This window comes from Hyla sarda, chromosome 13 (assembly GCF_029499605.1).
Source record: "Hyla sarda isolate aHylSar1 chromosome 13, aHylSar1.hap1, whole genome shotgun sequence".
In the NCBI taxonomy this organism is placed as follows: Eukaryota; Metazoa; Chordata; class Amphibia; order Anura; family Hylidae; genus Hyla; species Hyla sarda.
The window spans coordinates 30,466,636-30,480,970 of NC_079201.1; the positions used below are offsets into that span (position 1 = coordinate 30,466,636).

The window sequence follows — 14,335 nt, forward strand, 5'->3', positions numbered from 1 at the left end:
GTGCAGGTGCCACTTCCTGACATGCTCAGTGAAGACTAGTTAGGAGCGGCGGGGAGAGGGAGGGAGCCACCATGTTGCTACAAAAAAAGTAAACACAACAAATTTTGAGACCAATTTAAAGCAAAATATAGTCTACATACCATAAAAAAACTCCTTTTGGTTGCTTTCACCTTGGATGTCTTGTTGGGGAAAGCTCTGGATAGAGATTTCTAGTTCCTCAGAAAGTGCAGAGACTCTGCAATAAAGTGACCAGTGATTGGCTGAGTAAGTAGGTCCTGCCCTATCCTCTTGTGTCAGAAGCAGGCAGTGTTATATGAAGAATTCATAGACCCTTAAAGGGGTACTCCGCTGTTCAGCGCTTGGAACAAACTGTTCCAACTGCTGGAGCCGGCGCAGGGAACTCAAGACATTATACCCGTGCCCACTCATGACATCAAGCCCCGCCCCCTCAATGCAAGTCTATGGGAGGGGGCGTGACGGCTGTTAGATTTGATTTGGGGGGGGGGGCATGACATCATGAGGGGGCGCGGCTATAATGTCATGAGTTCCCGGTGCTGGCTCCAGCGTTCGGAACAATGCTGAGCAACTGAGTACCCCTTTAATGCCCTTCAATACCTGGCTAAGAGTGGATTTAGCTGGCCAGGTCTACAAAGAAGAGGTGGGATGTTTAGTGAATTCCCTCCAGGGATTCCATAGAGTAAGATATTTGTTTTCTGTGCCTGACTCCCAACACTTCCATTCATGAGGTTTCCTGATCTCTCTCAATCCTTGCCCCTATCTACGGAGGATCTGTTCCTGGTTGAGTACCAGGTTTTGTTTTTTGTTTTTTCCTTCTTCTAAGCCTGGGATAATATTTCCAAAAACCAATGGTTCCCGGTGAGATGGTCAGATTAGAGTTTTGTCTGGAATTTTTCACCTTTCCCCAAAAAATACTTCACTAATCTAGAGGGATTTTTTCTGTGATTTTTGAACCCTATAAGGATCATCATGAACAGGTAAACCAGACATCTAACATACAGAAGGAGATTCATGAAAACCTGTGCAGAGGAAAAGTTGCCCATAGCAACCAACCAGATCGCTTCTTTCATTTTGCAGAGGCCTTTTTAAAAATAAAAGAAGCGATTTGATTGGTTGCTATGAGCAACTTGACAACTTTTTCTATGCACAAGTTTTGATAAATCCACAATACTTTGCCTCATGTCTGTCCAGCGCCACCTCCTTCCCCCAGAATTTGAAGTGTGTACCTTACCAGGCAGGGTGCACCCCTAGCTTTATATTGAGGTTGGCACTGCTTTGTCCTCCTTCCGGACATAAATGTCATCTTTAGCCCATACCAGTGACATTCCATGGGGCTAACAAATTTACCCTCGGCCCTCCGTAGTCTGGCGGTAATTAGTCATGGTGTCACCCTACCAGCAGTTGTCACTTGGTGTGTTCCACACCAACCTTCACCCCCCCTAGCAACGCCACTTTGTCCACTCCAAATGGAACCTTTTATTAGGGGTAAGGAACAGGATTCCAAAACCTCAGGAAAGCAAACGTACACAAAATACACTGTTAGAATATGTGATCCAACAGGGAGAATAAAATGATCCCCATGGGAACTGATAGAATCAAATAACTTCTATAAATGGTATCTACTCATGTATCAGCATCCTCTTCTTTGGCAACTGATGGTAATACAAGGATAAGCCACTAGAAGGTGCCCACATACCAAGAAAAATAAACAAACCTTAAAGGGGTACTCCGCTGCTCAGCATTTGGAACAAACTGTTCCGGGAGCTTGTGACATCATAGTCCCGCCCCTCATGATGTCATGCCCCACCCCCTCAATGCAGGTCTAGGGTAGGGGGCGTGGCAGCCATCACGCCCCCTCCCATAGACTTGCATTGATGGGCTGGGCGTGACGTCATGAGCGGGGCTATGATGTCACGAGCTCCCGGCGCCAGCTCCAGCGTTCCAAACGCTGAGCAGCGGAGTACCCCTTTAAAGGGGGTACTCTGGCGAAAAACATCTTATCCCCTATCCAAAGGATAGAGGATAAGATGTCTGATTGCGGGGGTCCCGCCACTGGGGACCCCGCGATTTCCGACACAGCACCCCGGTCATCCATGCACAGAGTGAACTCCACTCCGTGCCGGATGACTGGCAACTACAGCCACCACACCCCCTCCAGTCTTGTCTATGGGAGGAGGCGTGACAGCTACATACTAGCCATCACACCCCTACCATAGACATGAATGGATGGGGTGCGGCGTGACGTCACGAGCACGGAAGCTCCAAGCTTCCATGTTCCAGACACCGCCACCGGCGGGCCAGAGATCGTGGCGGTCCCCTGCGGCAGGACCTCCAAGATCAGACATCTTATTCCCTATCCTTGGGATAGGGCTTATACTTTTCGTCGGAGTACCTCTTTAAAGAACATTTTTCATCAGTTTCACCTGCACCAACCTGTCGATACAGATACACATTTTGTATTTTACTTTGAATTGACGCAAAATTTTGAGCAGCCGGCAAACTGCAAAATCCAACAAAACCTTCAGTTTGTATTTAAAGGGGTATTCCAGGAAAAGCTTTTTGTTATTCTTAGTATTTTTTTTTTTATATCAACTGTCTCCAGAAAGTTAAACAGATTTGTAAATTACTTCTATTAAAAAAAATCTTAATCCCTCCAATTATTATCAGCTGCTGAAGTTGAGTTGTTCTTTTCTGTCTGGAAACAGTGCTCTCTGCTGACATCTCTGCTTGTCTCGGGAACTGCACAGAGTAGAAGAGGGTTGCTATGGGGATTTGCTTCTACTCTGGACAGTTCCCGAGACACGTGTCATAAGAGAGCACTTAGACAGAAAAGAACAACTCACCTTCAGCAGCTCATAAGTACTGAAAGGATTTTTTAATATAAGTAATTTACAAATTTGTTTAACTTTCTGGAGCCAGTTGAGATATATATAGCAACAGAAGAATGCAGCAGCACACTGCCAGCACAAAGATATAGATGAAACATGAATATGCAGTTAAAACATGGAGAGCTATACAGCTATAGTGTAATAGATGCAAATGTGAAACTATGAAATAGTGAGGCACTTAGCTCGCAAATTTGTCTCCGCCGGCGGTCAAATAGCTTGGACCGTCCCACCGCGATAAGGTGGCCTCCTTGGGACGGACCCTACACTGTGAATATGCCTCTGTGTGAACAGTTCAGTAAGCATGGCAGGGTCTGGAACATCCAAGACACCTTTTATACACACCTGATAGAGGTGGGTGGGGTGCAAGGCCAACATGGAGGTAGCCACTCCCCCGTATGTGCAATACAGACAAAGAATAAGTCAGCCAGCACTTTAGTTGATACCAAACTATTATATGGACCTGGCCTACAGGTGCACGCTACTAGGCTAGATATACAGCAACAGAAGAATGCAGCAGCACACTGCCAGCACAAGGATATAGGTGAAACATGAACATGCAGATAAAACATGGAGAGCTATACAGCTATGGTGTAATAGATGCAAATGTGAAACTATGAAATAGTGAGGCACTTAGCTCGCAAATTTGTCTCCGCCGGCGGTCAAATAGCTCCGTCCCAAGGAGGCCACCTTATCGCGGTGGGACGGTCCAAGCTATTTGACCGCCGGCGGAGACAAATTTGCGAGCTAAGTGCCTCACTATTTCATAGTTTCACATTTGCATCTATTACACCATAGCTGTATAGCTCTTCATGTTTTATCTGCATGTTCATGTTTCACCTATATCTTTGTGCTGGCAGTGTGCTGCTGCATTCTTCTGTTGCTGTATATTTAGCCTAGTAGCGTGCACCTGTAGGCCAGGTCCATATAATAGTTTGGTATCAACTAAAGTGCTGGCTGACTTATTCTTTGTCTATATATATATATATATATATATATATATATATATATAATATATATATATATATATATATATATATATATATATATATATATATATATATATAAGCTTTTTTTTACTGGATAACCCCTTTAAAACCTATAGGGTGGGCGTGTGAGAAGTTTGAAGCCACAATCCATAAAATTGATTACCGTATATACTCGAGTATAAGCCGACCCGAATATAAGCCGAGGCCCCTAATTTCAACCCAAAAACCCAGGTAAAGTTATTGACTCGACTATAAGCCTAGGGTGGGAAATACATCATCCCCCCCCCCCCCCCTTCATCATCACACACCCTCCTTCATCATCACCACCTGTCAATGTCTGAACAGTGGTCTTCAACCTGCGGATCTCCAGATGTTTCACAACTACAACTCCCAGCATGCCCGGACAGGGCATGCTGGGAGTTGTAGTTTTGAAACATCTGGAGGTCCGCAGGTTGAAGACCACTGAGGGCGGAGAGCTCACTCGAGTATAAGCCGAGGGGGGTGTTTTCAGTACGAAAAAATCGTGCTAAAAAACTCTGCTTATACTCGAGTATATACGGTAACTAAAGAAACAAGTTTTCGCTTGGAATATATAAGCATCAATCTGACCAGAATAGAAGTTGTTAAAAACTGTTCAGTTTTATAAATTTTGTGCTTTTTTTTTGGTTTGTTTAAAAATAGTAATAGTTTATCTATTTTATGTTTTTTGTTTTATTGGGTTACAGTAATGTGTTACTCTTTAGTTTTTGTTTTTTTCTTTTTAATAAACACTAGAAATACTTTTATTTTACTATAAATAAAAACTTACAGTTGATATGGAAAGCAAAACATCCATTTGGGAGGCATTTTTATCTGTATGAGTGATGTGTAAAAACTGCCTAAAGGAGGAGGTCCCATAGCTAATGATAAATATTATTTACAGACATAACCTGGGGTTCTAAATAGAGATGAGCGAACTTACAGTAAATTTGATTCGTCACGAACTTCTCGGCTTGGCAGTTGATGACTTTTCCTGCATAAATGAGTTCAGCTTTCAGGTGCTCCGGTGGGCTGGAAAAGGTCGATACAGTCCTAGGAGACTCTTTCCTAGGACTGTATCCACCTTTTCCAGCCCACCGGAGCACCTGAAGGCTGAACTAATTTACGCAGGAAAAGTCATCAACTGCCGAGCCGAGAAGTTTGTGACGAATCGAATTTACTGTAAGTTCACTCATCTCTAGTTCTAAGAGTTCCGAGTGTGGGTAGCGCCGACTGAAACTAGGACCGCACAGACATCACCGTCCCCCCTAGAATGTCTACGCAGAAGTTTCCGCTATAATATTGAGGAAATTCAATGTTCTGGCGGAATTATTTGGTCTGAATTCTCTGTCGGAAATTTCGACCAGAAAATTCCGCAGTGTGAATGGGTTACCGAAAAACCCGTTCGCCTGCATGTTAACCTTCATGCAGCAAGATGTCCAAGGAAAATTCCGTAGTGTGAACCTGCCTATGGGTTTGTTCTGAATTTCTGCTCAGAATTTCCTCAAGAAAATTTTGAGTGGATTTCGCATGCAGCAGTCTCCCATTTATTTCAATTGAATTCTGCAGGATTCTGAGTTCACACCTCTTAAAGGGGTACTCCGTTCCTCAGAGTTTGGAACAAACTGTTCCGAACGCTGGAGCCGTCGCCATGAGCTCGTGACATCATAGCCCTGCCCCCTCATGACATCACACCCCACCCCCTCAATGCAAGTCTATGGAAGGGGGGTGCCACGCCCCCTCCAATAGACTTGCATTGAGGGAGCGGAGTGTGATGTCATGAGGCGGCAGGGCTATGATGTCACGAGCTCCCAGCTCCAGCGTTCGGAAAAGTTTGTTCCAACCGCTGAGCAGCGGAGTACCCCTTTTTAAATTCCAACAAGCAATTGGATTCTGCCAGAAGAATGAAATCAGTGGGATTCTTGGCCATCTTTAACAGCGTGGATCCACTGAGGAAACTTGGCGAGGAAATTTCTTCTGTGTGAACATACCCTTAGCCTATGGTCACACGGCAGAATTTCTGTACGGAATTCTGCATGAAAATTCTGCAGTAAATTCTGCAGGGAAGAATTGTCCATTCACTTCAATGGAATTCCTGCAGCGGAAATTCTGCTGTGTAAATTGAGACAGCGGAATCGCATTGAAGTGTATTGGCCATAAATTCATGCAGAATTTGCATGAAAAATTCCATGCAGAAATTCTTCTGTGTGAACATAGCCTTACCCTAGACCATTTTGTCTTTTGTCATGTACCAGAACAAGTTATTTTACTTCTGGAAATGAACTATTTTGCACCCACCCCCCTTCATGGAGCATTGCACAACCTGTAAGGCCTTGTTCACACAGGGGAATTTCCAAGCAGAAATTCTGGCAGAAAAATTCAGCTTGGAAATTCTGTTAAAGCAGAGTCCCATTGCTTTTAATGGGATGTGAACGATTTTTCTACAGCTTTAATTTGTAATGTGTACGTGTGCCAAATTCTTTAAATGGTCACATGGCATGATAAACAGTCTTAAATTCACGAATATATTTAACAAAAAAATTCTGATAATACAATTTTTTTTTTTTTTTTTTTAAAGTGGACGGGGCAATGCGGTTTCGGTTTTCATGCCAAGCACAGCCTAATTTTTGGTTTTGGCACAAAATTTTCCTTTCTCTGCATCACTAATTAAAACTGTTTTCTAACGAGTGTGCAAAACTAAAACTCCCAGCATGCCTGGACAGCCAAAGGCTGTCTGGGCATGCTGGAAGATGAAGTTTTGCAACAGCTGAAGGCACCCTGGTTGGGAAACACTGTATTAAAATATTGACAGTTGCCACATGTTACATATACCGTATATCAAGTAGAATACGCAGTAATGACCCTCAGCCCTCTCCGGTGAAATTATTCAGTGTCCTCCTACCCTGTTTCCCCGAAAATACACCCTACCCCGAAAATAAGCCCTAGTTGGATTATCGGGGTGGGTTGCAATATAAGCCCTACCCCGAAAATAAGACCTAGGGCCAGGGGTACTCAACTGGTGGACTGCGGTCCAGATACGGACCACGGCCGGCAGTAATGTAGCAGTGTGGAGGATGGTGGGCTGCAGGAGTGTGGAGGATGGGGGGGCTGCGGGAGTGTGCAGGTTGGGGGCTGTGGAAGGATGGGGGGGCTGTATAGCAGTGTGGAGGATGGGGGGCTGTATAGCAGTGTGGAGGATGGGGGGCTATAGCAGTGTGGAAGATGGGGGGGGGGGTGCGGCATCCTCCACACTCCCACAGCCCCCCATCCTCCACACTCCCGCAGCCCCCCATCCTCCACACTCCCGCAGCCCCCCATCCTCCACACTCCTGCAGCCCCCCATCCTCCACACTCCCACAGCCCCCCATCCTCTACACTGCTACAGCCCCCCATCTTCCACACTCCTGCAGCCCCCCATGAATAAATAAGCCCTACCCTGAAAATAAGCCCTAGTGTGTTTTTTGTGACTAAAATTAATATAAGACCCGGTCTTATTTTCGGAGAAACACGGTAGTAATAAATATGGTGTCTATCATAGGTGTAATACACCAAACTCACCACAGCATGCCGCCCTTGTACCTAAAACCTCCGGTAGTGTTTGCAGTCACACACACAAGAAAAGTACTGTGCTGCTTTATATGTCTCAAACCCAACAGAAGTAGTAAATTAAAAGGCAGTAAAAAAATGGAATATCTACTTGCCAAACATTGGACATGTATGTATAAAACATACCTGTCCCGTAATGAGACATTGTCACTATCCAAGAAGTGTTTTTGTGTGTTGTTAGCATATTATAGATATATATGAGACCACCACTGGGGTTCCTCGGACTTCTGGCTTTACAGCTATAAGACTCTCTTTTAGAATGTAATTGCGCTCTATAGGGGATTTGCTAAAATTCCCCTGTGGTTTAGGGATTCATTGGGTGGGAATCCCAAAGGCACCTGCTGTTTCCCACCATTTAATGCTTCCTATAATCTTCGGGCTTTATGTTTTTGTTTTTTTGTTTGGGATTCCCTTCTGTTTGCGTGCTGCATCGATATGCCATTTATTGGAGTCATTGGAATGAGATTTTTTTGTTTACTGTTGGCCAGGTCCCATTGTCTGGATATAGCCCCGTTCGCCCTACATATAGAGCCAGAGCATTCCATGAGGTAAATGACTTAATAACTGTTGGCCAGTGCCCATTGTCCTGAAATAATCTGGTTTGGCCCACTTATGGAGCAGGAGCATTCCATGAGGTAAATTATATAATCACTGTGGACCAGTGCCCAATGTCCGGATATAATCTAGTTCAGCCCACGTATGGAGCAGGAGCATTTCATGAGGTAAATGACATAACTGTGGACAAGGTCCCATTGTCCGGATATAATCTAGTTGGGCTCACATATAGAGTAGCAGCATTCCATGAGGTAAATTATATAATGACTGTGGACCAGGTCCCATTGTCCTGATATAATCTGGTTTGGCCCACGTATTGAGCAGGAGCATTCCATGAGGTAAATGATATAATCACTGTGGACCAGGGCCCACTGTCTGGATACAATCTTGTTCGGGCCACATACTATAGAGGGCAGGAACATTCCCTGAGGTAAATGACATGATAACAGTAGCACATCAGGAGGTTTGTTATGTTTTTTGTTTCCTCCTGAGATTTGTGTTCATGTGTTTTAAAGTCCAACAACAAAAACACTTTACTTCTTTCGCTTATTGGCACCAGAAGCATTGTTTTTCAGGTCTTTCATTTTGTTACTTTCGTGGAGTTTCATATTCTTAAGGCTAAGTTTTCGCTAGTTTGTTTTTATTTTAATTTAAATTTTTTTAATGCCATTTTTTTTTGTCCTGGATAAAAAAAACACCACAAATAACTGCCCAGTCATTTTATACTCCTAAGATGCTGTTTTCGTGGCACTTTTTTGGTTTTAAAAAGTGGGCTTTAGTCTTGACAGTTTTTTTTTATTTATTTTTTTGACAATTGATGTGAGTCTCTCATCATGTGGAGGATTTCTATTGTAGAAATGTGGAAGAAAAAATTCCAATGCTTAAGCCACAAGGTATTTTTATGGCATTTTTTCTCCCATGTCGCCAAGATTTTGTCCAAAAAAACCAAAAACGCTCTAGTTTTAACATGCTGCCATTTTGGAAAACTGATACTGTACCCAAAATGGCAGAAAAAATGCCAAAGATGAATAAAAAGTGGGTTTAGCATTTCATAAATCCCTACTGACTTTCAGCTAACATGTGGCCGCAGTGTTTTTGGAAAAAAAAAAGTCGAAACCTAGACTAAACTCTTGAGTAATTCTTTGTCTTTTTGGGAGATTTCTGAGAGACTCAGGACTAAATAGGGGTTTAGACATTAAGATATGTCAATGTGACTTCAAAACGGTCTTTTTTGTTGTGTGCCGTGTACTATGTGGTGATAAAATGTATTTGTTATTTTTTGTTTTTCTTCTTCTCCAATGGTTTGGATAGACCAACTTCCTTAGTCAAAGGAAAGGCCTTTGAACATCATTTTCCTTGGAATCTTTTCTTGTAGAATCCCGGCTTGTTCCTTAAAGGGGTATTCCGGCCCTAAGGCATCTTGTCCCCTATCCAATGGATAGGGGATAAGATATCTGATTGCGGGGGTCCCACCACTGGAGACCCCCGCAATGTCTCATGCAGCACCCACCTGTGTCCGCTGCACAGAGCCATGATCGCTCCATGTCTGAAGGGTCATGGCTACGGGGCCGGAGTATCGTGACATTATGCCCCGCCCCCTCAATGCAAGTCTATGGGAGGGGGCGTGTTTTTTTATAGATCCCTTAAGGGCTTTTCCCCACTTGCTCTTAGTTCACACAGCAGAAATTCCTGCAAAATCACATGCGTAAATTCTGAATGGAAGAGTGGCATCCCATTGAAATCTACTGGGCTTTAATTTCATGCGGTATCTGTGCGGAATTCCACATGCGGAAATTCTGCCGTGTAAATAAAGTCTTATTGACTTATAGATCCGCAAGCTACGCTGTTTCTGCAAATCCGAAAGCTGTGTAAACAGCTGAGCTACGCCATTTGTGTAACTACTGTTCTAGTCAGTGGGAGTTGTACGGATCGAGTAACTTCCCCGCTTCGGCTGTTTCTGGCTTTTTTGACCTCCTCCTGCAGGCCGGCGCGTGACATTACCAACCCGGAAGTCTTGGACAGTAAGGAACAGAGCTCCATTATAGAAGTGGAGGATTTTAACATGAACCAGACCAGATTTTAAATAAAGTTTATCGCCGGACTACCCCTTTAACCTCATGGGTGGAGCAGTTTCTCACCAAAATTGGACTTATTAGGTTAAAGATTACAGACACTGTGCCCAGCGGCTGTAGTTTACCTGTTAACCCTATGAGAAGTACTAGCCTATTGTGAAGTAGTTCTTGATTTTTGAGAGAATGACTCCCTCCTGGAAAACCTCCAACCATCTCCCTCTCCGTCAAGTATGAAGGCTACAATTAGAGTTGAGCGACCTTACAGTAAATTGGCTCGTAGCTCGGCTGTTGATTACTTTAGTCTGCGTAAATTAGTTCAGCTTTCCAAGGGCTCTGGTTGCCTGGAAAAGTCCAAGATGACAGTCTTAGGTCTCCTAGGTCTGTATTCACCTTTTCTAGACAACTGGAGGCCTTGGAAAGCTGAACCAATTTACACAGACTAAAGTAATCAACAGCCGAGCTACGAGCCAATTTACTGTAAGGTCGCTCAACTCTAGCTACAATGCCTGTGTACATGCCAACCTCACCGTTTTCTACAGCTAATAAATGACCCCAATACAGTAAACGGGAACATTTTTGTTATCCTGGAACATACATAACACAGGAAGAATTAGAAAATATGAGTTAACGTTGGGCATTTTTGATACTTTACCATATTTGTTATTCTTGTATCATAGGATTAGCAATTTTCTTTTTTTTTTATATGAACTATAACATTATTTTTCTTTACTTTGCTTCAGGGTCGAATGGAATATTTGGTGAAGTGGAAAGGTTGGTCTCAAAAGTAAGTGCATGAGGACATGACTGTTTATAGAAGGGTATTTACCTAATGTATGTACTCAACATCTCCTGACAATCCTAAGTGACATAGATGAGGACATACCCAGAAATGGCTGCTTTGCCCCCAGCATTTTATGCTCATGCGTGCCTCCATGTCATTTATTAGTGTTTGTTTCAGTTTGGGACTAAAACACACAACACCATCTAAAAGTAAAAGTTGTGCACGATTCAGACTTGTCAATAATACATGGTCCAACTGTATCTACTGTACAATTCAGCATGTGCCCTGCTTAATCTCAGGGGGGTGATTACATGTGTCACCATTCATCTTTATACCCCTCTAGGCTCAATCACACATTGCAGCTGCAATTGATGTCTTTGTACCCTTTGCCCCCCGAATATTGCCCCTAGAGCTTTAATTCTGGGTTTCAATGTGATAACCAAGCTCTAAGCTCAGGCCCTCATAGTCTAGTCATGGAAAATATTGAGTGTTATCTTACATACACCCACAGCAGTGAAAGAGTTAGAGGGGTTGCCCAATGAAAGACAAATTATCCCCTATCCACATGATAGAGGATAAGTGTCTGACGGCAGAGAGGGCCGCCTGGTAGGACCCTTGTGCCCTGCCATGCTTGTCCTCAGTGTACAGTGCCCTGCTTGTCCTCAGTGTACAGTGCCCTGCTTGTCCTCAGTGTACAGAGCCCTGCTTGTCCTCAGTGTACAGAGCCCTGCTTGACCTCAGTGTACAGAGCCCTGCTTGACCTCAGTGTACAGAGCCCTGCTTGACCTCAGTGTATAGAGCCCTGCTTGTCCTCAGTGTACAGAGCCCTGCTTGTCCTCGGTGTACAGAGCCCTGCTTGTCCTCGGTGTACAGAGCCCTGCTTGTCCTCAGTGTACAGAACCCTGCTTGACCTCAGTGTACAGAACTCTGCTTGTCCTCAGTGTACAGAGCCCTGCTTGTCCTCAGTGTACAGAGCCCTGCTTGTCCTCAGTGTACAGAGCCCTGCTTGTCCTCAGTGTACAGAGCCCTGCTTGTCCTCAGTGTACAGAGCCCTGCTTGTCCTCAGTGTACAGAGCCCTGCTTGTCCTCAGTGTACAGAGCCCTGCTTGTCTTCAGTGTACAGAGCCCTGCTTGTCCTCAGTGTACAGAGCCCTGCTTGTCCTCAGTGTACAGAGCCCTGCTTGTCCTCAGTGTACAGAGCCCTGCTTGTCCTCGGTGTACAGATCCCCGCTTGTCCTCGGTGTACAGATCCCCGCTTGTCCTCGGTGTACAGAGCCCTGCAGGATCAAGTCAGCATTTTTTTCACCCAAAAATATACACATTGTTTAACCAATGTCTATTACAAATTTTCATATAAGGTTATTATCTCCATTATATGAGAAGTTTTTGTAAATGACCATGCCCATGTCTTCATATTGTTTGTTGCATACGTCCTCTTTATTACAGATTTCTTTTATGACTTATTGTATTCGCTTACACCGGGATGTGTGTTTTGCATGATTGCTTTTGCTTGTTTTGCCATCTTGATATATTGGTCTACACTGAAATCCAATTACACCATGTTCCTTTCTAGGTACAGTACATGGGAACCCGAGGAAAACATCTTAGATGCCAGATTAGTGGCTGCTTTTGAGGACAGGTAAAAAAAAAAATATATAATATATATATAATTTTTTTTTTTTTGTCCTTAATTTTATTAAACTTTGTTATATTGTGTTATATTGTTACAACTTGTCTATTCATCTCTGCAGAGAGCGAGAAAGAGAATTGTATGGGCCGAAAAAAAGGGGCCCCAAGCCGAAGACTTTTCTTCTCAAGGTAACATTCGTGATAATGCACAGTATCCACCGTGCGCTTCTTGTAGAAATACTTTATCGATTCCTATATGTACACAGGAAACACTTTAGTCATTTACTTGCTGGAAAATAGCTTCCTGCTTTTCTCACACCATTTCATTTTAAAAGCGCAAAAAGTATTTGTGTGCGTTTTCAAATATTTATTTAGCAATGAATTGTGGGTCTGCTGAGTTTAAGCACTTTTCCTACATGTAATGTTTGTTCTGTAGGCAGATTTTCACCTCTACTGACCAACTCTTATTGTCTAGTTCAGTGTTTCCCAACCAAGGTGCCTCCAGCTGTTGCAAAACTACAACTCCCAGCATGCCCGGACAGCCTTTGGCTGTCTGGGCATTCTGGGTGTTGTAGCTCTGCAACAGCTGGAGGCACCCTGGTTAGGTAACACTGGTCTAGTTCCTCCTCTGACTGCACTGCCCTTAAAATTAAAGTTTAGGTCTTCTTCTCCATTCCTGCTCAAAACTAAACTGGTAATAATGGGGGGGGGGGGGAATCATTATTGCAGGTGTAGGTGAAGAATTTTTGTACACTTTGGGGGTTCTTGCACAAAAATGCAGTGCTGCACTAAATGTGCCACAAAGATACACGATAAAGATACAAAGATTTTTTATTTTTTTTTTATCATAAAAAGGGGCACTGTCAGATACAAAAACTTTTGATATGTTGTAAAGCTTTCATTAGAAAATGTTCAGTATTTCATACTGAAAAAGCCAGGCAAACAACTGCCCCCCTGGCTGCTTGGACACATACTAGTCCTGCTGTGTCCATGCATCATCACCTATGTCATGGACACACTTCCTTGATTGACAGCTGTGAGTGCAGGGATCACGGCTGGAGGAAAAATCCTCCCACTGTCAGCTTGTGTCCCGCTACTGTCAGTGAGGACAAGCTGGGAGTTGTAGTTTTGCTAATGCTAGGGGAGATGTGAGCAGACAGCCTACTGAGGGAGGGGGCGGAGACCTGCACCGTGAGGCCACGCCCCTTCCTTTGAGAGGAATTCAGACTAGTGAGCTAAATTAAAAGTGTAATAAAAAAATAAATAAAGGTGCTAGACGCATAAAAATTGTACATGGTCCGGATTAGGTACTGAATCCCATATATATATATATATATATATATATATATATATATATATATTATAAAACTGTGTGTGTGTGTGTATGTAAGTATGTATGTGTGTTTGTTCCAGCATCACGTCCAAACGGCTAAAGATATTAACATGAAACTTGGCACACATGTTACTTATATGTCAGCATTTGCCAGGGGCGGGGTTTTTGTTTAAAGTCCCATACAAGTCTGTGAGAAATATATGTTACTGCATAACTTCCAAATGGCTGGAGATATTTCGATAATACTTGGTCACATGTTACTTATATGTCCACTTAAAATCTAGGATAGTTAATTTAACCCTTAATTACCCCATTTTTGAGGGTCGGGGTTTTTGTTTAAAGTCCCATGCAAATCAATGGGAAATGTATGTTCCCACATAACTTCCGTACGGCTGGAGATATTTCAATACCTGTTTCACATATTACGGGTAGGGATAGGAGGTTGAGAT

General features: G+C 43.4%; 1 protein-coding gene across 3 annotated transcripts in view; it reads left to right on the forward strand.

The window, feature by feature from the left end:
* CBX8 (chromobox 8) overlaps window positions 1–14,335 on the forward strand; it is a 36,137-nt gene that overhangs the window by 14,458 nt on the left and 7,344 nt on the right. For 2 of the 3 annotated variants that reach the window (XM_056549925.1, XM_056549926.1), the window contains exons 2-4: window positions 10,884–10,927; window positions 12,498–12,563; window positions 12,676–12,742. In XM_056549925.1, coding sequence (XP_056405900.1) covers window positions 10,884–10,927; window positions 12,498–12,563; window positions 12,676–12,742 — 177 coding nt within the window. Of the gene's footprint in view, window positions 1–7,884; window positions 8,065–10,883; window positions 10,928–12,497; window positions 12,564–12,675; window positions 12,743–14,335 lie in introns of those variants that run through there. The other variant, XM_056549924.1, reaches the window with a different exon arrangement.